Source organism: Pleurodeles waltl, chromosome 9 (genome assembly GCF_031143425.1).
Source record: "Pleurodeles waltl isolate 20211129_DDA chromosome 9, aPleWal1.hap1.20221129, whole genome shotgun sequence".
In the NCBI taxonomy this organism is placed as follows: domain Eukaryota; kingdom Metazoa; phylum Chordata; class Amphibia; order Caudata; family Salamandridae; genus Pleurodeles; species Pleurodeles waltl.
In genome coordinates, this window is record NC_090448.1 from 704,508,377 (window position 1) to 704,532,199 (window position 23,823).

Consider the following 23,823-nt stretch of genomic DNA (forward strand, 5'->3'; position numbering starts at 1 on the left):
AAGCCAGTGTGTTGCAAAATATCTAATAGGGTTATGGAATATTAGAAAATATCTACTTACCAAAGGATGGTATTCTTCAGAAATCTACTTGACCTGTTAAAAAAACACACCTGTCTCATTTGGTGCCATGCAATGAAGTGGCATATTAAGGAACAGTTCTAGTTCTAACAGAGGTTTGATAACAGCCTCTCCAATTAGCTACCTTTAGGATTTTAATATGAAGAGTCCATATATAGCAGGCATCTGTTTGTTAAATCTGTGTATATCCATAGGCTCTGAGAATGCAGAGGTTCTGAATATGAATGGTCTCTGTTTAGACCAGGTTTCTGTTCGTGGGGCAGTTCTCAAGGTGCCAGCACATCAGAACATATCATGGCTCTAATCATGCTATTGTTTACTTTCGTACTTTTATGTTTTTTTAAGGCGTGTCTTGTGAATTGCTTTGTGAAACTCACATTTAAGCATTTGCTAGATTTCACAAAATGTTACTGTAAACCCAAGTTGTTTGCGGTCCAGTACCTAGTAATCAATCAAGGATCAGTGACACCCCTTGCAGTCTGGCCTTTTCCACTTGACCACATTGTGTAATTCTTGGGAAGTCGACTTCATCCCAATGTTCCACAGATCTCAGTTGCCATAATTGTGAGCAAATACCGACACTTACAACAGTGACTAGTTTACATACCTAGATTAACTCTGTTCCGTCTTGTCATTCACACTGCTATGAGCTCAATTCTCAAAGGTAGTTATGTATATTTGTTTGGCTTACATCTGCAAAAGTTGGAAATTAAGATTTTTTATGTGAGCAGATTTCCTCTCAAGGACTTAAAATAGGTGAGGAGTGGTAGTTCCAGGATTGGAATGTCCTGGGAGCTGCTGCATACCCACAAATGTATATATTTATGGAAATTCAACAACTTCTCTCCAGCCTCTTCCCAACTTGAAATCCAGAAACGTATTTCTGAGGTCAGGAGTATAATTTTTCCAAGGATAGGAAGTGATCTCATCTCCTCGCAAAAAGTGGGGGTGGAGGGGAATGTTTCTTTTTTCTTCATGGGGAAAATATTTCCTTCCCAGAAGAAAACAAATCGAAAAAAGTTGTAACAAGTGATTTTGATCTTGCTTAGAAGATCTTTGCATGAGCACAATTACTAATGTATAGTTGCCCATGAAATTTACATGTTCACAATACGTATCTTTTCCAGGCATACTCCCCTAAACTCTTGTGAATTTCTGAAATTCCGAAATTTGCACCCATATGTGGTGCACTGTAGTGACTTACTTTGATTATTGGACCACTAATAAAGACAGTCAGTAAAATAATCTTTATCAAGCCAAAACTAGCCATTAAAGTGTGAACTATCTTGTAAAAAGATTTGAAAGTAAAAAGACATACAATATTCAATGTAAGGATTTAAATTGACGTTACAACATCAAGGTGTCTCAATGAATAAAATGCATTTCTAATGTATTTAAGAGAATCCATCAAAAAGCTCTATAGGGGAATCTCAGTTGTTTCACATGATCCATGTTTCTTCCTTATGGCTCTTGGCCCTGTATAACTCCGGGAGCTTGTCAAACTCGGAAGCCATCGCTCCACAATAAATAACTAGATAAGACATTTCAGGTATTAAATCAGTACCATAACAAAACAGAATCAAGTGAACAGTACTTTGCACCAGGTCATTATTGCCCCTCAGTAAAATCAAGCAAGCAAGCATACATAAAAATTAGGCAATAAATACATCTGTCAACCAGTTCTTTATAAGTGACTAGTGCTCTGCCACTGCCCCAAATGTATTCCTTATAATTAGGATGCTTGGTATGTAGTTTAAGACAGCATGACAGGCTCAGGGGCTGCCCAGTTGCTGTAAATAGGTAAAAGCTCCTTTGTGGTATCTAACGTCTGTTTCGCGCAGAAGGGGGACTAAAAACCGTTCCCTGTATTGGGTGTGCAAAGTGCAAGACAAAATAAAGTGAACAGTGCTTTGTGCAGAAACATTGTTGCATGGACATCGCGAAAGTGTTGAGAAATGAAGGACCTTAGTTGGAACTTCAAGTATGAAATGAATAGAGTTGAATGTAAAACGAGTCACGGGATATCTGTAATACATATAATCGGTGGCTGTCAGTTTAAACATGAGGACTTTTGGCAGATATATTGGTCTGCAGATGCTATGTGTCTGCGGCTTCTGGAATGCAGGGGCGACTCCTCCATAAGGGCGGAGGAGTATTGGTTTATTATTCCTTGTGGTGAAAGGGGCAGGGCATAGGGGATGACAGCCTCGGAGGGCAGTGCCCAGAGCACTCCCCTCAGAGCACATGTGTGTTTGGTTGGCCGTCTCGGGCCGGCCAAACACACATGTGCTGTAGGCTCCCAGTCTGCCTCGGAGCACCCTGGCTGGGCGCTCCCAGCCAAGCAGCGCCAGAATTGGAATTGGGAAGGCTGGGAGCCTGTTCCTGCAGCTGCGATGAGGGGAAAAAGGAGCAGCGGGTCGCGGCGGCAACGGATGAGGTGAGTTTTTTTCTTTATTATTAATTCCCCTGCTCCGCATCCTTCCTGCCCTTTTAAACAGGAGCAAGCTGCGACTGCTGGGATGTGTTTATCTGAGATTCGTGAAGAAAAGCGAAATACAGGCTTCTAACTAGGTTACAAATGGTATTTGTGATAGTCTGGTTTGGAGAATAACTCCGGAACCGCTACATTGGTAGTAATAATGTATTTTTATTATAAGCTAATCACGGGTTTGGAGACATCTTGTCTAGCACCAGTCAGCGATAATAGATGTGGTCGTACAACCTGAGGTTTGCTCCATACCTTCACGCACAATATCAATGGAGTCAGTTTAATACTGTCTTCATTTTAACCTAGACCTACATCAGAATGACATATAAAGGTAGAGGAAGATTGTGGGACAGATAGCAGCCGCCGGATAAAACAATTTTTCACTCTCGGTGTTGCATTGTGTCTACGAACCCCCAGACCCTGGCGCCATAAGTCCCCATTACTAGACAATTACTATTGAAGATTTGTAATAACTCTATCAGTGATTTGTGTCTTAGTCCAGAAAAGAAATGAAAAAAAGGACTCTATAGACTCTTGAAGTTGTTGGGCCATTAAATTAAGCATGTGTTTCCAGTTTGAAGCAGCATCAAAAGGAATAACAAAGTATGAGCCATGTTGGACTTGAGCCACCTCGGCCTCTTTGCTAAGCATGATTTTTTTCATATTCTTGGCTGTACACATCAGTATGTAATATTTAAATAAGTTGGTCTGTAGCCCTGAGTCATACATGAAAGAACCAATAGCATCCAAAAGCACTTGCAGGCATGTAGCAGTTCGGGCAAAGAAAGCTGCTTCATCTGCATATAAAATAATTGGTTATCTGTTTTTATCCAGCTATCGCATATCGTTCCCTGCCTAGTTTAAAAAACTGAACAGCTTGTTAAGAAAGAGAAGGAATAACAAGAGAGGCTTGACACAGCCTTTAGAAGCCATTCCAATAGAAATAATCCTTGGTGTCAGTTTGTCATTTGTCCTAAACGTCACTTTTGTCAAAGTACAACAATGCAAGCAGTGAAGAAGATCGATCGGCACTTTTTCAAAACCCAGCCTCTCCATTATATCCCACAGCTTGAGGCGATGGACCATATCACAGGCACATCAGAGGTCCATGAAGGCCGCGTGAATGGCCCGTCTCCTGGCCTGGACAAATTTCCCAATCATCAGGTGCCGGGTTTAAGCTCTGCTCTAATGTGGCCAGCCCTGGGTGGAATCCAAACTGAACATCAGAGAGGATTTTATTCGAGCCAGCCCACTCCTCCATCCTTTGCAGTGTTATCCTCCATTAAGGTTGTGCAGTACTGCCCAATAAGGAAATCGGGCGATAGCAGCTTGAGAGATCTCTACTTCACTTTTTTAAAATAGTGACTATTACGGCCTCCTTCCATGATGGAGGCAAAGGACCTTAGATTGAAGCTTTGATTACATTAGTAGAGTCCGGTCTCCATCCAACCCATTTGCTTTTGCCATCAGGCATTTATTAATTGCAGTTGCTTTATCGAAAGCTACTTCTCCCTGGACATGGACTTCTGAGATACTAGGGGATGGATCAGATATGCTGGAAAAGTCCTCAGCCCACATCTGGGAGGCTATGGATGAGTCAACCTGCGGACTGTCCTAGTAAGGAAGAAAAAAGGAAGGTTGATAATTTTCCAAAAGGCTGCTAAGTCTTTGCACTGCCCAGCTGTTTCCCTATTTGCCCGTGCTTTAGTCTTAATCTCATCTTTTCATAGGGTTAGCACCTCGTTATGAGCCCTGAATACATCGACAATGTTAGGTTTAGAGCGGGCGTATGTGCTTAGAACTAATTTCAAATGTTTGTGAAGGGCAGTGCATGCGCGATCAAACCAACTATGCAATCGACTAAGTTTGGGGAGCTTAATAGTGGACAACATAAAAGAGACTGCCTTACATATGAAATTGGAAGCTTCATTAATGGTCCTAGGGTGTTCCTCTAGGGAGGAGGCCACCTCACAGGCGTTCTCATTCTCACAACTTACAGAAATCAAAAGTTGCTCTTTATTGTTTTGTTCTAACCCAATACTAATGCCTTTGTTTTTAGTATAATCAATATCCACATTTACTCTCGAGGTGTCTCCCAGTGCAAATCGAATTTTTTATAATACAGTGAGTGGATTATGATTACTGACGCAGCTAGCCCTCACTTTATACCCCATCAGCAGGGCCAGATCCTCGGATAGCAATATAAAATCAATATTGTCATAATTTCTTGATTGCTTGCAGGTCGGAGGCTTGATAGAGCCTAAGGTCCCGAAATCATTGGCAAAGACTAGTTTGTTTGACGTTATTACCTTATTCAGGGCCTTACCATAGGAAACGTGCCTAAAATCTTAGCTCCTCCCACTCAAAACCTTGGAAACCACAAAATCTGACATCATTGGCATTGCATTTCTGTAAGTTGAAATTCTCTGCCCAAAGAATTAACACCTCCATCTTGTGTTTGGTCACAAGGTCCACTAAGCGCATCTCAAGCTCATCTACCACTTGTGAGGTGGAAACATCAAACAGATTACAATAATAATTTACCAAAACTAAATCAACTTCTCTGGACATTTAGGCCCATATTTATACTTTTTGACGCACAACTGCGCCAACGCAGTTGTGCGTCAAAGATTTTACCGCCGGCTAACGCCATTCCAACGCACCATGTGGGCGCCTTATTAATGGAATGACGTTAGCCGGCGCTGCGGACTGGTGTGCGTAAAAATAAATGACTCACACCAGTCAGCGCCGGCGTATGGGAAAATGGGGGTTGTGCGTCAAAAAATGGTGCACGTCAGGTCTGAAGCAAAATTCATGCCTCAAACCGGGTTTGCGCCATTTTTTTTGTTTTGACGCCCAACCTCCATTGACATGACTCCTGTCTTAGCAAAGACAGGAGTCATGCCCCCTTGCCCAATGGCCATGCCCAGGGGACTTATGTCCCCTGGGCATGGTCATTGGGCATAGTGGCATGTAGGGGGGCCCAAATCAGGCCCCCCTATGCCACAAAAAAAAATCGGAAAAAAATACTTACCCGAACTTAACTTTACTTCCCTGGGATGGGTCCCTCCATCCTTGGGTGTCCTCCTGGGGTGGGCAAGGGTGGCAGGTGGTGTCCCTGGGGGCAGGGGAGGGCACCTCTGGGCTCCTTCCAAGCCCACAGGTCCCTTAACGCCTGCCCTGACCCAGGCGTTAAAAAACGGCGCACATCAGGCTGTGCGCCGTTTTTCAAGGCACACCCCCTCCTGTGCGTCAAAATGGCGTCAGAGTATAAATAAGGGCCTTAAAGTCATTTTTTGGAAGGGAATGCCTACCTTGCATATAATTAACGCAAGGCTGGTTCCCCCTTCCAAAAAATGCCGCACATGGTGGAATTTTGACGCCCGCGGGGTCGGACGTCAAAGTATAAATATGGGGCAGGGTTTGCGCCGATTGTGCGTCAAAAATGTTGACGCACATTCGGCGCAAACAGAGTATAAATATGCCCCTTAATCCATAACATTTGATAACATGGAGAGGAGGCAAATTCCTTTACAATCAGGTTGGAATATTTCCCTGCCAGAAAAGTTACCAGGCCACCTTTGGTGAGTGGGACTGTACTATTGGGACACTAAATGCAAGAAATCCGTTCAGGTGACATTGATGCAGGGCCCAAGTCTCCTGGCAACAAATTATAGCAAAGTCAGGCACAATATCAATGCAGTCTGGGTTAGACATTTTGGAATCGTAACCTGCGATATTCCACGAGATAAATTTTATGCTGGGTTGAAGATCCGAATAAGGGATCACAGGCACACAGAGTGCGCAGATTTGGGATTTAAGACTGTGCCTGATGTTGCTGTGGGGGCTCTCAATTTTCGGATGTATGAACATTGTTAGCGCACAGTCAGTCCTCCTGCTCCACCGAGCGCAGGACTTCAAACTTATTACTTGTTTCCCTGGCAAAGTTCACTGGAATGTGGGGGATTCCTAATGTTGTTTGAGGAGGTTGTAGTCCAGTGGTGTCGCCACTGGGGCTATAAAAGTACCCGAATGGCTGTGCCCTAACGCCTTCCAATTCAGTGGCCAATGGGTGACGTTGCTATAATAGGGCACAGATCAAATAGGGATGTATGAAGTTTATTACCACACAATCCCCTTTAGAGCATTTTTGTGAATTAATGACCCAGGGAACCCTTCTCGCCATGAGAATTTCTGTGTGGAGATGACCCACTCATCTATAAGCCAAGAGACCCCTTTATTATTAAGTGCCTCATAATCTTCCTTTTGTGAAGACTCTACCGACAGTACATCTTCTAGAGTGATAAAATAGGAGGACAGTCAGCAGGAATATGGGCGGACTGTGCCAGCTGCTTTGTCAGTTGAGCTAATAGAGCTAGAATTAGAGCTGCAGGCTGATTCAGTACTATGGCTTGTGTTAACTTGTCCAGAGATGGGTGGAATTCTGTTCTTATCCAAGTTAGCCGATATGGCCCCTCCTTGATCGACTGTTGATGGGGGCTGAGCTTCAGGCCTTCTTGGCTCACTGGGTGGATGTGGTTGTGCGCCCCAAGTGGTGGGTTATAGAGGCTCCTGGCTGACTGTGAAATTTATTAGTAGCTTACCAAATATGCCTTGTAGCTTACCTTGTATTTTGAAGAAGAGGCATTAAAAATCTTTGTGCAGCTTCACTAGGTGCATGGAAAGTTCAACTTCAATCCTGTGCTCAAAATCCAGAAGCCCTATAGAAGTGATTGGCGAAGAGGATTTGACCATAGTCACACTGTTTTTAGAGACGAGCACAAATCGCTCCGTCCCTCTTCTAATCTCTCCGTCCCTCTTCTGATCTCTCTTTAGGGGGATTTTAATCACGCCCATGTTATGTCAGTCACTTTCATTAGTTCGTGGGCTTGCCTTTTCAAATCCACTTGTTTTCATTCGTGAAAGGCATGCATACATCATGCCTTTTCCAGTGTTTAGCCCTCCTCAAGAGCACTGGTAAACTACTGGAACCATACAAGGCTCCATGTTTTCCGTATTGTTTCTGGACTACTTTTTCTTTCTATTTCGTAGTGGTTAGGAGTTTACAACGCTAATAGCTCTAACTCGATGTAAAGCAAGACCTGTTGAATTTCAAATGCTTGTTTATTCTTGGCGTCCTTTAGACAGTTCAAAAGGGATTTAACTCTGTTCTGTTTTTCCCTACAAGAAGATGTATCGTAGGCTCTGCCGGTTGGCAAGCGTGTTGATATGGTCTAAGGTGTGATCGTTGGTTCAGGTCTGGCCGCGGAGCAAGAAATGTCACATGAATTTCCTGGGTTAGCCAAAGGGACTCCTGTGGCCTGACCCTTCCCTTCAGGCCCTCTACTTGTGACAGACTTGGTCCCCCCAAAAAAGCCTCCTGGGTGCTGTTCTCCCCATACAATGGAAACCTCCATCGGTAGAGGCCTGATGAATCGAGTTGGGAGAAGCCTAGTTAAATGCTACTTTACGCCAGCCTGGTGTAAAGTAGCATTTAACTAGGCTTCCACCAACTTGATTTCCAATGTTATTGCCCTTCATTACCAATGCCAGATAGTTTTTTTTTTTATTGAGTTTGAGGCCATACCTTTTTTGTTCCTGAGGCCTTCAGATGCTCTTCCCTTTTTTTTGTAGTTTTATATAGCACAAACTCAACCCGCAGGAATTGGAGTGCTTTACATGAGCACCTGTCACATTACACAAGGACACATTCATTTCTTGGTAGGCACAAGGAGATTAAGTTATTTGCCCAGAATCACAGGATGATGAGCCAACCCCGAGACTCAGAACTCGTTCCCAGCTCCAGAGTCAGCTGCTCTGGCATTTACAGCTTTTACTCATTGTTACAAAGACAAACTCAATCTGAAGAGACTTGAGTGTTAGTTAAATATGCAGGGAAAAAGCAGTTTTTTAGGGGAAATTATGTTACTTTGACAATTGGTTGGCTGAGCAACCGATTGCGGGCTCCACAGGCCATGAGAGGAGGCCTAGCCCAGCCTTGTACAACTGCAGACTGGCCCCGTCTTTGCCCGGACACACGTCAGAGCGCGTCCACACCACATTGATTGCTCACTGCCAAAATGCTCCCGCTGGAATTTATGCCTCCGTCTCCTGGCCTCAAGGAATCCTGTGGCTTGAAGTACTGCATGTTCCGCACCATGGTGAATGCCTTCTGTTTAAAATGCGCCAGCTCGAGATGCTGCCTCTGCCTCCTGATGGTATGTAATCCTAGGGTGTGAAGTCCTGACCTAAAGCGGACAAAGTGCGCGCACCAAGCCACAGTGATCGTCTGCTGATTTTATAGAAATGCTGCCTCTGCCTCCTTGCAGGAATCGAATCCTGGGGCTTGAAGTCCTGTCCCAAAGTGGAAAAAATGCTCGTCCCCTAATGCATTTTTACATGTTACCAACAGTTCTACACTGATTCTCCATTTTAAATGCGAAATGTGCTTCCATTCTTGCGTGTAACGAAGACGCATTCTGAGAGCATTATAGCCACAAATTGTTATGTATGCGCATTTTCATATGCAAGCAATGTCAGTAATGAAAGTTGAGCTTATAGTTCAGTGTATTTTCTTAAAAAGGCATTGTAGTAATGCACCAACCATGTCATTTTGAATATACATAAGTAGGCTCATCTTGCATTATTAGCAAACAATTCTCTTTCCCACAGATGTACTGTTGCACTATAAACTGGCAGCTAAAGTATTTGTGCTGCAGGGGGTCTACTTGTCCAGTGGACAAATTAAACATTAAGGGCCTGATTTAGATCTTGGCGGAGGGGATCCCATGATCTCCTATGGGGATTGTAATATTGCGGATGGGATATTCTCTCCGCTGAAAACTAAATCAGGCCCTAAGACTTGTTGTCCTCCTATATATGTGTATGGTGTTTTGTTAGTGCGAACCCAGCAAAAAGGCAACATAGCCTAAACAAAAAGTCTTGGGTGTCAGGCTAGAGGAATGTAATGCCCCTAACCCTTAGCACTTCTCACCTCTTTGTGTTTTTTATTCACAAGCCTGACAAATGCGAGGAAGCTCCAAGTTTAGGCTTAAGGGTCTTGTTCTTACTTAGTCTAGATGGGGAAATGGGTCCCCAGATGTCCAGTAATCTATGATAGTATAACAGGAGTTTCATATCAAAATAGGTTTATAAATAGGTATGGTCTTTGCATTTGAAAAATCCTGCCTTGCCACGACATTTACATTGCTGATTGGTGTGTGGATTTGTCGTTGAACTCATTCTCCCGAAGCACGAGTGCAATCACGACCAGTCCAGGCTTTCTTTTTTTATCCCTTTGAGATGAAAAACATGAGCGCCTTTCATGTGTCAGTAATAGAATTGTTTGTTATGTATAGACTTTGAAGCTGAAGGTTAATCGTTGTCTGACTGTTTAAGTTATTCATTAACTAACTGTTTTCCCCACAGGTGAAGTCGGAGACTGGAAGAATTTGTTCACGGAGGCTCAAAGTCGAGAAATGGATGCCAAATTTGAAGAGTGTCTAGCTGGAACTGCTCTAGGAAAGAAGTTGAACTATAATGTTTACTGCAAATATTAATGCACAGAAACATAATTGTCCATTTACGATATGAAATTTTCTACTAATTATAACATTTTCAAATAGTGATTTAATCCTAGTATAATGATCAGTTAACTGTTTTTCTGTGAGAGGAATCGTAAATATAAGCAAACCAACTTCCCCTTAAAGTTTGCTCTAATTGGTTTGTTTCTCACATTATCCAATTTTGCAAGGTGGTGGTACTGTGAAGTAACTCTGCCAGTCATACTGCTGGGATTCAGTATTTTGTGTCTTTTCTGCCTTTGTAAGCCACAGCATTTTATTTTTCTCTTAATGAATAATGCGTACATTTACAAACTTTGAACATTGCTAAGGACGCCATTGTGTAAACTACAGAAGACTTCGGTTTCAGAAGAATTGACTTGCGCAGATCTTTTTTCTTCCACTAAAAGTGTTTGCTCTGTATTGTCGCTGCAAAATCTACTTTTAATAGAAAGTGTCCCAAAATTTGCAGAGGTAACTCTTTGCAGCTTCTTATGCCTTTGGTTACAAAGCTCTGTGGACAATATCATTAAAGAACAGCTCTACCTTAGGATGTAATTCACAATAAGGGATTAATGTTAAGGGTGTAGCAGAATTGCTGCCATGTCTCTTCGCCAGACACCTACAAACACATCACTTTTAAATAAGTATAAAGTGTTCTTAATCTGTTGCAGTCTATAGTAATCTTTGATAAAATATACTTTTTTAATGCCCCGTTTATAATACAGAACCATTATCACGTTTATATTCAAATAAAGTATAAGCATATTTCCCCAGTCTAGCTTGATTTAACTGACAAAACTTTCTGTTGGGGGCAGGAATGTCCCCTAGATGGTGTACAATCATGTCCCCTGCCCTGTGTGCCTAACTGTGTGTATCGGGCGTCCTGATTTGTGGATTTGTGACCCCAGCCTCGTGCTAAGGTGCTGCATGTTTGAAAGCCTAGGCCTGCTTTTGACAAAATTCTGGTCCTGGTACTGGACCTGAAGTGGCACATCAAGCATGCCCTCGGTAGTGAGCAGAGTACTGATGCTCCTGTCATGGATTCATGCTATTAGTAGAGACAGCATACCATGTTTTGTAGTGCTCTTAATGTGACCAGGCCTCTTTACCTGCCTCACAAGAGTGTCATCCTATTAGCCCACTGAAATACATTCCTGCTGAGAAGGACGGACCCAGAATGTTAGCACCAAGTTTATGAGCGCGTGGATGACTATGCTGTGTGTGAGGAGTGTTACCCACCAGATGAGTGCCTGTGTGGGCCAGAGTGATGCAGGCCTTTGGGGTCCAGTTTGGAAGCCCCTGCACAAGATGGAGGTGAGATTGCAGTCCCAGAAAGTGAAAGTGTATTGCTGACATTCCTGAGTCTGGAGGGTGGGAACGCAGACCCTAAAAGGAAGAATGATGAGAGAGGCTGCCCCTTAGAAATTTGATTAGGTCCTTTCGATATAGAGGGCTGCTCATTAGTCTTCCTGAAGCTGTCATTTGGTGAATGTCTGGGCTGCAGTTTCTCTTGTCAGAATGTGAAGGATCCTTTAAGAAGGAACCTACCTTTGTCTCTTCCTGATTACAGTGAGATGTGTCAGGCAGTAGCAGCAGACTGCTACTCTTTGTGCCTCACTTGTGGGTGATCCAGCCTGGAGATGACAATTCTGCAAAGAGCCTCACTCTAAACAAAGGCTGAGTCTGAAAGACAGCGTGCACTGAACTTGGACCAGGTCACTGAACCCAGCGAAGAACCGCAGTACTTCTGAAGCAGTTCTCACCACCATCCCTGTTGTGATAGTTGTGGCACTAGTATGTGCGTGCCTTATCAGCCAGCCCAACTAAACAAGGTATTTCCAGCTTGCTGTAGAGGTGTGTGCCATTAATCTGGTGATTGACCCCGAGGTTCATGTGCGTAGTAACATTGGTTCAAGATAGTTAACCTCTTTCCTAGTATCCGAAACCTCAGAAAAGGTGGCCTCTGGGCTCTCCTCTGCTTGACCTGCTGGAATGCTAAATGGCTGGCTTTCTGTTCCCATGACCCCAGCATAGCTTCAGCTTTGAAGATTTAAGGCAATTCCAACAAGGCCTGTATATGCATCGTGTGATGAACCCACCTCCCTTCCATCCAGTCCATGTTGAGTTTTGGGTCGTTTATTGTTGCGGCCCCAAGGCCTTATCCCCATATGTCCCCTTCTCTTGTGCTAATTCTGTTTTTTTTTTGCAATTTGAGGTAGTTTGTGCTTCGAGCTCCATAACTTTTTGCCCACATGAAATATCCAGGCCAAATTTGCGTCCTCTGTTTTCCAACATCTTGGGGATTCCAAGGATACCCAGGGTTTGTGGATTCTCTGGAATGGACAGAAATATTTGCCAAAATACAGCTAAATGTTGGGTTTTGGGGAAAAATGGGAAAAAGTAATGCAGAAGAAAGCATCTTTTTTTTTTTTCCACAGCGTATGGCATCAGCAAAGGCTTTGCTGTGCTAAGATCACCATAATCCCAGCTTTTAGGTACAGGCAGACTTCAAACAGAAAGCCAAACATTTCAACACAGTTTGGGAATTTTACTCGAACATAGCCCATTTTTTTCTCTTTTTTTGTGCATTCAACCTCCTTCCAGTTATTGGTAGAAATGGGTGTGAAACCAACTATACATTTCTACAAAGTAGACAAAAGTCCGAATTTAGCAATGGGTCATTTGTTTAGCTCCTTCAAGGTTTTCTTATAAAAAGTTACAGTTGAAATAAAAAAAATATTGAAATCGCGTTGAAAAAACAGCCATTTGTGTCTACGTTTTCATCTGTAACTTTTTGTAAGTATGGCAGATTTTTTTAAAGCAATATACAGTTAGGTCTGCTGGACCCTTCTCTATATATCCCCTATATATCCCATTCTGGTTGCAGGGATATATAGGGCTTGTAGGTACACCAAAAACCCTAGGTACCCAGACCCAATAACTGAGCTGCACTTTGTAATGGTTTTTCATTGTGTACCAAGTATACAGCAATTCATTTGGTAAAATATAAAGAGTGAAAAATAGGTATCAAGGAAACGTGTTTCTGAAATAAGCACAAGATATGGAGTGTAGAAAAAGTGGTTATGCACATCTCTGAGTTTGTGGGTACCCACACTATCATGTGAATTAGAGGGCTTTCTCAAAATGGCCTCTTTCTTACAATCTTACTTTTCAAAGGCGCAAATGCTGAGAAAGACAATTGGTAATAACACTTGTTCTACTATTCTGTGTTCCTGCAAGTCTCACAATAAAAATGGTACCTCACTTGTGTCAATAGGCCTAGTGTCCGCAACAGGAAATGGCCCAAAATTCAATGTTGACACACCACATTTATCCACTGAAAACTGACCCTTTTTTGCAACATGCCTAGCTGTGGATTTTAGGCCCTAGCGCAGCCGGAAACTAGGGAATCCTAGAAAACTTGTACATTTTTTAAAACTAGATACCTAGGGAAATCAAGGATGGGGTGACTTGGGTAGCTCTCTCCAGGTTCTGTCACCCAGAGTCCCCTGCAAACCTCAAAATGTCTAAAAACACATTTTCCTGTCTTTTCTGTGGTGAAAAGTTCTGGAATCTGAGGGGAGTGTAGTAAAGTACCAACTTGCCTGGCATGTTACCCTCATTTTTACTGTTTTTTTTTTTTTTTTTTGCCTGTGCAACTGGGAACCTGCTAGCCAGGACCCCAGTGCTCATAAAGTCTGCCCTGTAGGTGTTCCCTGTGTGGTGCCTAACTGTATCACTGAGGCTGTGCTAACCAGAACCTCAGTGTTTATGCTCTCTCTGCTTTTAAAATTGTCACTGCAGGCTAGTGACTAATTTTACCAATTCTGATTGGCACACTGCAACACCCTTATAATTCCCTTGTATCTGGTACCTAGGTCCACATTACTTCACAGCCATTTTACACTGCACTTAAGTAACTTATAAGTCACCTATATGTCTAACCCTCACTTGGTGAAGGTTAGGTGCAAAGTTACTTAGTGTGTGGGCACCCTGGCACTAGCCAAGGTGTCCCCACATCGTTCAGGGCAACGACCCCGGACTTTGTGAGTGCGGGGACACCATTACACGCGTGCACTACATATAATTCAACACCTATATGTAGCATCACAATGGTAACTCCGAACATGGCCATCTAACATGTCTAGGATCATGGAATTGTCACCCCAATACCATTCTGGTACTGGGGGGACAATTCCATGCATCCCCGGGTCTCCAGCATAGAGCCCGGGTACTGCCAAACTAACTTTCCGGGGTCTCCACCGCAGCTACCGCTGCTGCCAACCCCTCAGACAAGTTTCTGCCCCCCTGGGGCCTGGGCAGTCCAGTCCCAGGAAGGCAGAACAAAGGATTTCCTCTGAGAGAGGGTGTTACACCCTCTCCCTTTGGAAATAGATGTGAAGGGCCTGGGAGGAGTAGCCTTTCATGGCCTCTGGAAATGCTTTGAAGGGCACAGATGGTACCCTCCTTGCATAAGCCAGTCTACACCGGTTCAGGGATCCCCCCAGCCCTGCTCTGGTGCGAAAATGGAGAAAGGAAAGGGGAGTGAGCTCCTCCAGTGTGTCCCAGACCTCTGGATCTTGGATGCAGAGGTGTGAGGGCACAATGGACAGCTCTAAGTGGCCAGTGCCAGCAGGTGATGTCAGAGACACCTCCTGATAGGTGCTTACCTTTTGCTGTAGCCAATCCTCCTCTGTGGGCTATTTAGGGTCTCTCCTGTGGGCATCTCACCAGATAACGAATGCAAGAGCTCACCAGAGTTCCTCTGCACTTCCCTCTTTGACTTCTGCCAAGGATCGACCGCTGACTGCTCCAGGACGCCTGCATAACCGCAACAAAGTAGCAAGAAGACTACCAGCAACATTGTAGCACCTCATCCTGCCGGCTTTCTCGACTGTTTCCTGGTGGTGCATGCTCCAAGGGCTGTCTGCCTTCACCCTGCACTGGAAGCCATGAAGAAATCTCCTGTGGGTCGACGGAATCTTCCCCCTGCCAACACAGGCACCAAACTTCTGCATCACAGGTCCTCTGGGTCCCCTCTCATCCTGACGAGCGTGGTCCCTGGAACACAGGAGCTGGGTCAAAGTGTCTTCGACAGTCCAGTGGCCCTTTTATCCAAATTTGGTGGAGGTAAGTCCTTGCCTCCCCACGCCAGACAGTAATCCTGTGTACTGCGTGAACTGCAGCGGCTCGGGCTTCTGTGCGCTTTTGCAAGACTTCCTTTGTGCACAGCCTAGCCCAGGTCCCCAGCACTCCGTCCTGCATTGCCCAACTCGCTGAGTTTGACTCCGACGTCGTGGGACCCTCCTTTGTTGTTCTGAGTCGACCGTCGTCCTCAGATCTTCTAAGTGCCTGTTCAGGTACTTCTGCAGGTGCTGCCTGCTTTTGCGTGGGCTCTCCATGTAGCTGAGCGACCCCTCTGTCTCCTCCTCCAAGGGGCGACCTCCTGGTCCTTCCTGGGCCCTGGCAGCACCCAAAATCCTCAACCACGATTCTTGCAGCTAGCAAGGCTTGTTTTTGGTCTTTCTGCATGGAAACAACTCTGCTTCCTCCAGTACGCCGTGGGACATCTTCTGACCAAAGGAGAGGTTCCTGGCACCTTCCGTTGTTGCAGAATCTTTGGGTTCTTCCACCCGGAGGCAGCCCTTTTACACCTTCATCCGGGGTTTAGTGGGCTCATGCCCCCCCCCCCCCTCCAGACACTTGGTTGACTCTTGGACTTGGTCCCCTTCCTTTACAGGTCCTCAGGTCCAGGAATCCATCTTCATTGCTTTGCAGTCAGTTGTTGTTCTTGCAGAATCCCCTATTGTAGTGAATCTTAGTTCGGTTTAATCAGGAAACAGGAGTTAGCTTAGCCTATGGCTTGCAGATTCGTGCCCCCGTCACCTAGTGACTTTTAACCTACTTAGCTTGCTCTGTCATAGCCCATTTAATTTTTAAATTCTTTTAAGATGGCTGCCTTGTTGATAGTTAGGCCACTTGTTATGCTTTGCATTATCAGTGACACTGCGCTAAGGCGTCAAGATCAAGCAACAAAGACAAATAAACAGTAGGTGTTCACACTTAGGGATTTTCCCTCTCTATACTTTCGAGGGATTGTTTATATTGATTGGCGTCCCAAGCATGTCTGTTATCTATTGTTTGGGAACACACGTACGTCAGGGGTCCTTGTAGATCTGTATAAATACATCCCACTTTAGACAGATAATCAGAGGGTTTCCGACCAGAGGGCATTGCCACCATTGCTGATACCGATGCTGCCCGTCATCTTGATGTCTTCGTGTCCCCGCAGAGTCTGAGATAGAGTCCTCATTCCAAGGTAACGAGGGTTGGGGACTCCTCTCGTGGACATGGCATTGGCATACTAGGTTTAGCAAACCCAGCTCTCCTTTAGGTAGGCGGTTAGGCCTCTCACATTAGGGTATATGGGCATATTACATCTCAAATGTCTTTTTTATGCATTGCAAGATGGTGGGGGTCTTTGTAATAATGACTCTCGTCTTCACATTTCTGTTTTTTGCATTATTCATTATCCTAATCATTGCAGCCCATGCAACTTATCGCAAATTGCAGTTATGTTAAATAAAAACTATTGAAACTTAACTGCATCTTTGTCATTGCCAGTGTTTGTATGAGACATGATATATCTGTGAGAAAGGGGTAATTTCCGTTTTACCACGACACTCCCTGAGATGTCTTATTCTCGAGTCCATGCGTAAAGGCTGCCACAAATCACCTTTTACTATTGTGTTTCTGGTGAGGTGCTGCTAGTGAGCCGGTAAGGTTGGGACAACAGTTGCGACTTGTTGTAGGATAGGCATAGTCACCTACAAGCAAAAGTACTGTCATCCTTTAACCAGTAGTCTTGCCTAGAGCAAGTGTCCAAACTACGACATGGCGCCAGAAACGATGGTGTTTAGGCACCAACTTAAGGATACCCCGATTATCACTGTCTCACAGACAACAGGTACCCTAAATACCATTATACGGAGACGTCCGTGGTCTTTAGGAAAAGCCTCCTCAGCTGAAAAAGGTAAAAGGTACTACCTGATTAAACTGTAGGTTGTTCAAGCTCGAACTCATAAAAGGACTTATACTCCCCATTTTGGTGTTACGTTTTTCTAAACAAATTGGCTGCTGCCATTGACATTTCTGAAAATGCTAGACAAGCTTTAACGCAACATTTATTAATGCATGGCCTTACAGATGAGGGCGGGAATGTTACTCTTATAATAGAAGCTAATGAAGCATACCAAACAAAAAACATTTTACTGTTGGGTCACCTTTCCTGAGGTCGACCAAAGAACACATACATTCAACACATATGAAATTGCAAATGTACCTCAACGGTACTGAGCATACCAGTATCATGAAATATCGCTCAGATACCAAGAGCATCAGAACTGGTTTGAAGGCGCCCTACCACATGTATTACAAAGAGTGAGGCTAGGTCCCTTAAGTAATGATGAACCAACATGGCCTATGTTTGCCACCTACACACCTCACCCAGGCATACAAAATATGCCAATAGCAGATCTGAGAGATTTATATAAGGAATTGGTGACATTATATAGGCGATTAGTTCAGTTCGTAATGCGAACATTGAACACAACACCAGCGCGTCTAGCACCGCCAGTACCTGGTGGTTACCAATTGGCTACTGGGATTAATCCACAAACAGTGCATACTATCATGGGTAAAGTACCTGCAGAACGGGAAAAAATACAGTTCATGATTGCCCAGAAAACTAATCAGCTGGAAGCTGTGTTTCCCCATACGGGACCACAGGAAAAACATAGATTGCTCACTATGTGCTTTGGGATGGTTCCCTCGGTGGATGACGGCGCCACATGGGGTACAGTCTTCGCTGCCATATACACTACCACACATGGTACCTCGACACTTGGCAATTTACCGGAAGTGTTAAAACAAATACAAAATGAGCATGGAGCTGCACCAGCCTTGGATTTGGGGATTAAATTAATGCGTAACTTTGAGGCGGTTTCCTCAATAATACTTAGTGTTAGAAATGGGGTCCTTGGTTGACAGTCAGGTTACCCCCTGTTCAAGCAAGGACCCTCACTCTAGTTAGGATAAAAGAGAATCACCCTCAGCTAACCCCTGCTTACCCCCTTGGTAGCTTGGCAGAGCAGTAGGCTTAACCTCAGAGTGCTGGGCGTAAAGTATTTGTACCAACACACACAGTAACTCAATGAAAACACTACAAAATGACACAACACCAGTTTAGAAAAAATAGGAAATATTTATCTAGACAAAACAAGACCAAAACGACAAAAATCCAACATACACAAGTCAAGTTATGATTTTTCTAAGGTTTAAAATAAAAAGAGTCTTTAGGTAGTTGTAACAACACACTAGCGCTGCTAGCGTGTAAATGTACCTGGTTTGCGGCAAAAATAACCCCGCACGGGCGGTGTGCGTCGAAAATAACCCTGCACGGGTATATGCGTTGAAAACAGCTCGGCTCGGCGAGGTGCGTCGAAAAAGCCAGCCACGCGACGGTCCGAAGTCCCGCGGCGCTGGTTGCGATCTCTCAGCCTTCGTCAGCGATGCTGCGCGTCGTTTCTCCTGCTCCGGGCGTCGATTCTCCGGTCGCGTCTCCAGCGGCGTCGTTTCTCAGCTGCGGAGCCGGCGTCGCGTCGTTTTCTCAGCCGCGATCGGATTCGCGTCGATCTTTTCTCCGCACGGTGCGCGGTGCGTGTATTTTTGTCCTTAGGCTGCCAGCCTCTCCTTTCAGGGTCCCAGGAACTGGAAGGGCACCACAGAGCAGAGTAGGGGTCTCTCCAGAGACTCCAGATGCTGGCAGGAAGAAGTCTTTGCTATCCCTGAGACTTCAATAACAGGAGGCAAGCTCTACATCAAGCCCTTGGAGATTTCTTCTTCAAGATGGAAGGCACACAAAGTCCAGTCTTTGCCCTCTTACTCAGGCAGAAGCAGCACTGCAGGAAAGCTCCACAAAGCACAGTCACAGGCAGGGCAGCACTTGTTCCTCAGCGATCAGCTCTTCTCCAGGCAGAGGTTCCCCTTGATTCCAGAAGTGTTTCTAAAGTTTGTAAGTTTGGGTGCCCTTCTTATACCCATTTTAGTCTTTGAAGTCACCTTCCTTCAAAGGGGACTCACACCTTCTTGTGAAATCCTGCCTTGCCCAGGCAAGGCATCAGACACACACCAGGGGGTTGGAGACAGCATTGTCAGAGGCAGGCACAGTCCTTTCAGATGAGAGTGACCACTCCACCCCTCCCTCCTAGCAGAGATGGCTAATCAGGAAATGCAGATCACACCCCAGCTCCCTTTGTGTTACTGTCTGGTGTGAGGTGAAAAACAACCCAACTGTCAAACTGACCCAGACAGGGAATCCACAAACAAGGCAGAGTCACAGAATGGTTTAAGCAAGAAAATGCTCACCTTCTAAAAGTGGCATTTCCAAACTCACAATCTTAAAATCAACTTTACTAAAAGATGTATTTTTAAATTGTGAGTTCAGGGATCCCAAACTCCACATGTCCATCTACTCTCTAGGGGAATCTACACTTTAATCATATTTAAAGGTAGCCCCCATATTATCCTATGAGAGAGAGACAGACCTTGCAACAGTGAAAACGAAATTGGCAGTATTTCACTGTCAGGACATATAAACCACATTACTATATGTCCTACCTTATCCATACACTGCACCCTGCCCTTGGGGCTACCTAGGGCATACCTTAGGGGTGCCTTACATGTAAGGAAAGGGAAGGTTTAGGCCTGGCAAGTGGGTACACTTGTCAAGTCGAATTTACAGTGTAAAAATACACATACAGACACTGCAGTGGCAGGTCTGAGACATGATTACAGAGCTACTTATGTGGGTGGCACAACCAGTGCTGCAGGCCCACTAGTAGCATTTGATTTACAGGCCCTGGCACCTCTAGTGCACCTTACTAGGGACTTACTAGTAAATCAAATATGCCAATCATGGATAAACCACTTACATATAATTTAAACAGGAGCACTTGCACTTTAGCACTGGTTAGCAGTGGTAAAGTGCCCAGAGTAACAAAAACAGCAAAATCAGAGTCCAGCACACATCAACAACCTGGGGAACAGAGGCAAAAAGTTAAGGGAGACCACGCCAAGGATGAAAAGTCTAACACGTGTCCCCCCCAGCTAAAAGTGGGGAGCAACTACCCAACCTCATGGGAGTTCTCATCACTAAGGCGGAAGAACCTGGACAGACCATCAGCATTGGCGTGTTCTGTACCGGGTCGATGTTCCACCGTAAAGTCCATCCCCTGTAGGGAAATGGACCACCTCAACAGTTTTGGGTTCTCACCCCTCATCTGCATTAACCATCTGAGGGGTCTGTGGTCGGTCTGAACTCGGAAGTGAGTCCCAAACAAGTAGGGTCTTAGCTTCTTCAGTGCCCAGACCACAGCAAACGCTTCACGTTCTATGGCACTCCACCTACGTTCCCTGGGTAGTAACCTCCTGCTAATGAAGGCTACGGGTTGATCTAGGCCCTCTTCATTCAGCTGTGAGAGTACTGCTCCAATACCATGCTCTGAGGCGTCTGTCTGCACAACAAACTCCGTGGAGTAGTCAGGTGCCTTCAGCACCGGTGCTGTGCACATGGCAGCCTTCAGGGCATCAAAAGCGCTCTGGCAAGCCTCTGTCCAGATCACTTTCTTGGGTTGCTTCTTAGAAGTCAACTCAGTTAAGGGGGTAACAATGGTACCATATCCCTTAACGAACCTCCGATAGTATCCTGTGAGACCTAAAAAGGCTCTCACTTCAGTCTGGGTCTTGGGAGGCTCCCAAGCCAGAATCGTGTCAATCTTAGGCTGTAGGGGTGCCACCTGGCCACTCCCCACCTGGTGTCCTAAGTACACAACAGAACCCTGCCCTATTTGGCACTTGCTCGCCTTAATAGTGAGGCCTGCCTTCTGCAGGGCCTCTAACACTCTCCAGAGGTGTTGCAGGTGTTCCTCCCATGTGGAACTAAACACAGCAATGTCATCCAGGTAGGCGGCACTGAACTCATCCAGTCCTGCCAACACCTGGTTGACCAACCTCTGAAAGGTGGCAGGGGCATTCTTCATCCCAAAGGGCATCACATTGAAGTGGAAGTGCCCATCGGGGGTAGAGAATGCTGACCTCTCCTTTGCCCCTTCAGTTAAGGCAATCTGCCAGTACCCAGATGTTAAATCAAACGTACTGAGGTACTTGGCAGCTCCTAACCGATCAATGAGCTCATCAGCTCGGGGGATGGGGTGTGCGTCAGTCTTGCTGACCGCATTGAGACTCCGGTAGTCCACACAGAACCTAAGTTCTGGAGTGGCACCAGGAGCAGTAGCCTTTGGGACCAAGACCACTGGGCTGGCCCAAGGACTGCTGGAGTGCTCAATAACCCTTAGGGCTAACATCTTGGAGACTTCCTCCTTAATGCAAGCCCTCACCCTGTCAGTCACCCTGTAAACCTTATGTTTAACAGGTGTACTGTCCCCAGTGTCCACATCATGTGTGCACAGGTGTGTGACTCCTGGGATCAGGGAAAACAGTGAGGCGAACTGTCCCAGCACGTGGCGACAGTCCCTCTGCTGTTCCTCAGTCAGGGAGGGGGAGAGGATCACTCCCTCCACAGACCCATCTTTCTCTCCTGCAGACAGGAGGTCAGGAAGAGGCTCACTCTCTTCCTCCACCCCGTCATCTGTCGCTAGGAGCATGGATAGCTCAGTTCGCTCAAAGTGGGGTTTGAGGCGGTTGACATGTAGGACCCTCAAGGGGTTCCTGGGGGATTGCAAATCTACCAGATAGGTGACCTCGCTCTTTCTTTCCACCACCTCAAAAGGCCCAGTCCACTTATCTTGGAGAGCCCTAGGCTCTACTGGTGCCATGACCCACACTTTTTGTCCAGGCTGAAACTCAACCAGAGTGGCATTCTGGTCGTACCACCGTTTCATGTCCTCCTGGCTTGCTTCCAGGTTCTCCTGAGCGAGACGCCTGAAGCGGGCAGTCTGGTTTCTTAGTGCCAGCATGTAGCTAAATACATCCTGGGGTGGTTTACTAGGAGCTTTCTCCAAAGCCTCCTTCACCAGACTGAGCGGTCCCCTCACAGGGTGGCCATAGATGAGCTCAAAGGGGCTAAAGCCAAGTCCCTTTTGAGGCACCTCCCTGTAAGCGAACAGAAGGCATGGCAAGAGGACGTCCCACTTACGCCTCAAGGGCTCTGACAGGCCCTGAATCATGCCTTTCAAGGTGCGGTTGAATCTCTCAACCAGACCATTACTTTGGGGGTGGTAAGGGGTGGTGAACTTGTAGGTTACCCCACACACCTTCCACAGAGACTTCATATAAGTGGATATGAAGTTTGTACCCCTATCAGATACTACCTCCTTGGGGAACCCCATGCGGGTAAAAACCCCCATCAAGGCACGTCCCACCACGGGGGCGGTGACCGTCCTTAGAGGAATAGCCTCTGGGTACCGTGTGGCATGGTCCACCAAGACCAGGATGAACCTGTTGCCCAGGGCTGTCTTGGGATCCAGAGGCCCCACAATGTCAATTCCTACCCTTTCAAAGGGAGTACTGACTACCGGTAAAGGTTGGAGGGGAGCTTTGCATTTCCCCCCACTCTTGCCACTTGCCTGACAAGTCTGACAAGATCTACAATAAGCAGCTGACTGCTTGTTCATCAAGGGCCAGTAAAAGTGGGAGCCAAGCCTCTTATAGGTCTTGTCCTGCCCTAGATGTCCTGCCAAAGGCACATCATGAGCCAAACCCAGTAGGAAGGTCCTGAAGCCCTGGGGTACCACCAGCATACGAGCTGACCCCGGCTCAGGAACCTTAGGCTCACTATACAGGAGGCCATCCTCCCAATAAATCAGGTGAGTACCTGGCGCCCCGCCAGCCGCCTGGGCTGCAGCCTGCTGCCGCAGTCCCTCAAGAGTAGGGCATTCCTTCTGCGCTGTGCAGAATACTTCCCTGGTGGGTCCCCCTTCCTGCTGCCACTGCGACAGCTCAGGGACCTCCCCCAGTTCAGCCACCTGTTCCCCTGTAGGTTCCGGGGCATCACCCTCAGGCTCTGCCTCCTCCCGGACCGTGGGAACTTCTGGGGCGGGTTTCCCGCGCCTCCTGCCTCTCCTCTTCTTGGCGGTCCCCTGGGCCACTGTTTCAGGCTCCAGGGGCTCTTGACTACCCTGATTGGCTGCCATAGACCGGGTGGATACGCATACCCACCCAGGCAGACCCAACATCTCCAAGTGAGACCTGTGTTCCACCTCCTTCCAAGGGGAATCCTCCAGGTCGTTGCCTAGCAAACAATCAACAGGCATGGTTGGACTCACAGCTACTTTCCAGGAACCTGAGACCCCCCCCCATTCAAAGGGAACCTGCGCCACTCTGCAGAGGCGCTCAGAGTTGTCTACTGCAACTACTTGGTGAAGTACCCGGGGATCAATCTGCTCTTCAGACACCAGGTGACTCCTCACTGTAGTCACACTGGCTCCTGTGTCTCTCAGAGCCTCCACCCTCTGTCCATTGATGGTCACCCATTGCCTGTACTTCTTAGTGTTATCAGGCACTAGGTTTCTCTGGACCATCTCACTGTCCCCTAGTGAGACAAGGGTCATTTCTGCTGGTTCCCACCCACCTGAAACCAACTCCTCCCCAAGCGCTACACTGGCCAAACCCTGG

At 46.0% G+C, this 23,823-nt stretch overlaps 1 protein-coding gene across 1 annotated transcript in view; it reads left to right on the top strand.

Moving 5' to 3' along the window:
• The window catches only part of LOC138259868 (sulfotransferase 6B1-like), a 437,893-nt gene extending 426,994 nt beyond the window's left edge, over positions 1 to 10,899 (top strand). Inside the window, exon 7 of the mRNA XM_069207816.1 lies at positions 9,995 to 10,899. Coding sequence (XP_069063917.1) covers positions 9,995 to 10,125 — 131 coding nt within the window. The 3' untranslated portion in view covers positions 10,126 to 10,899. The remainder of the gene's footprint in view (positions 1 to 9,994) is intronic.
• Positions 10,900 to 23,823: the final 12,924 nt, after the last annotated feature.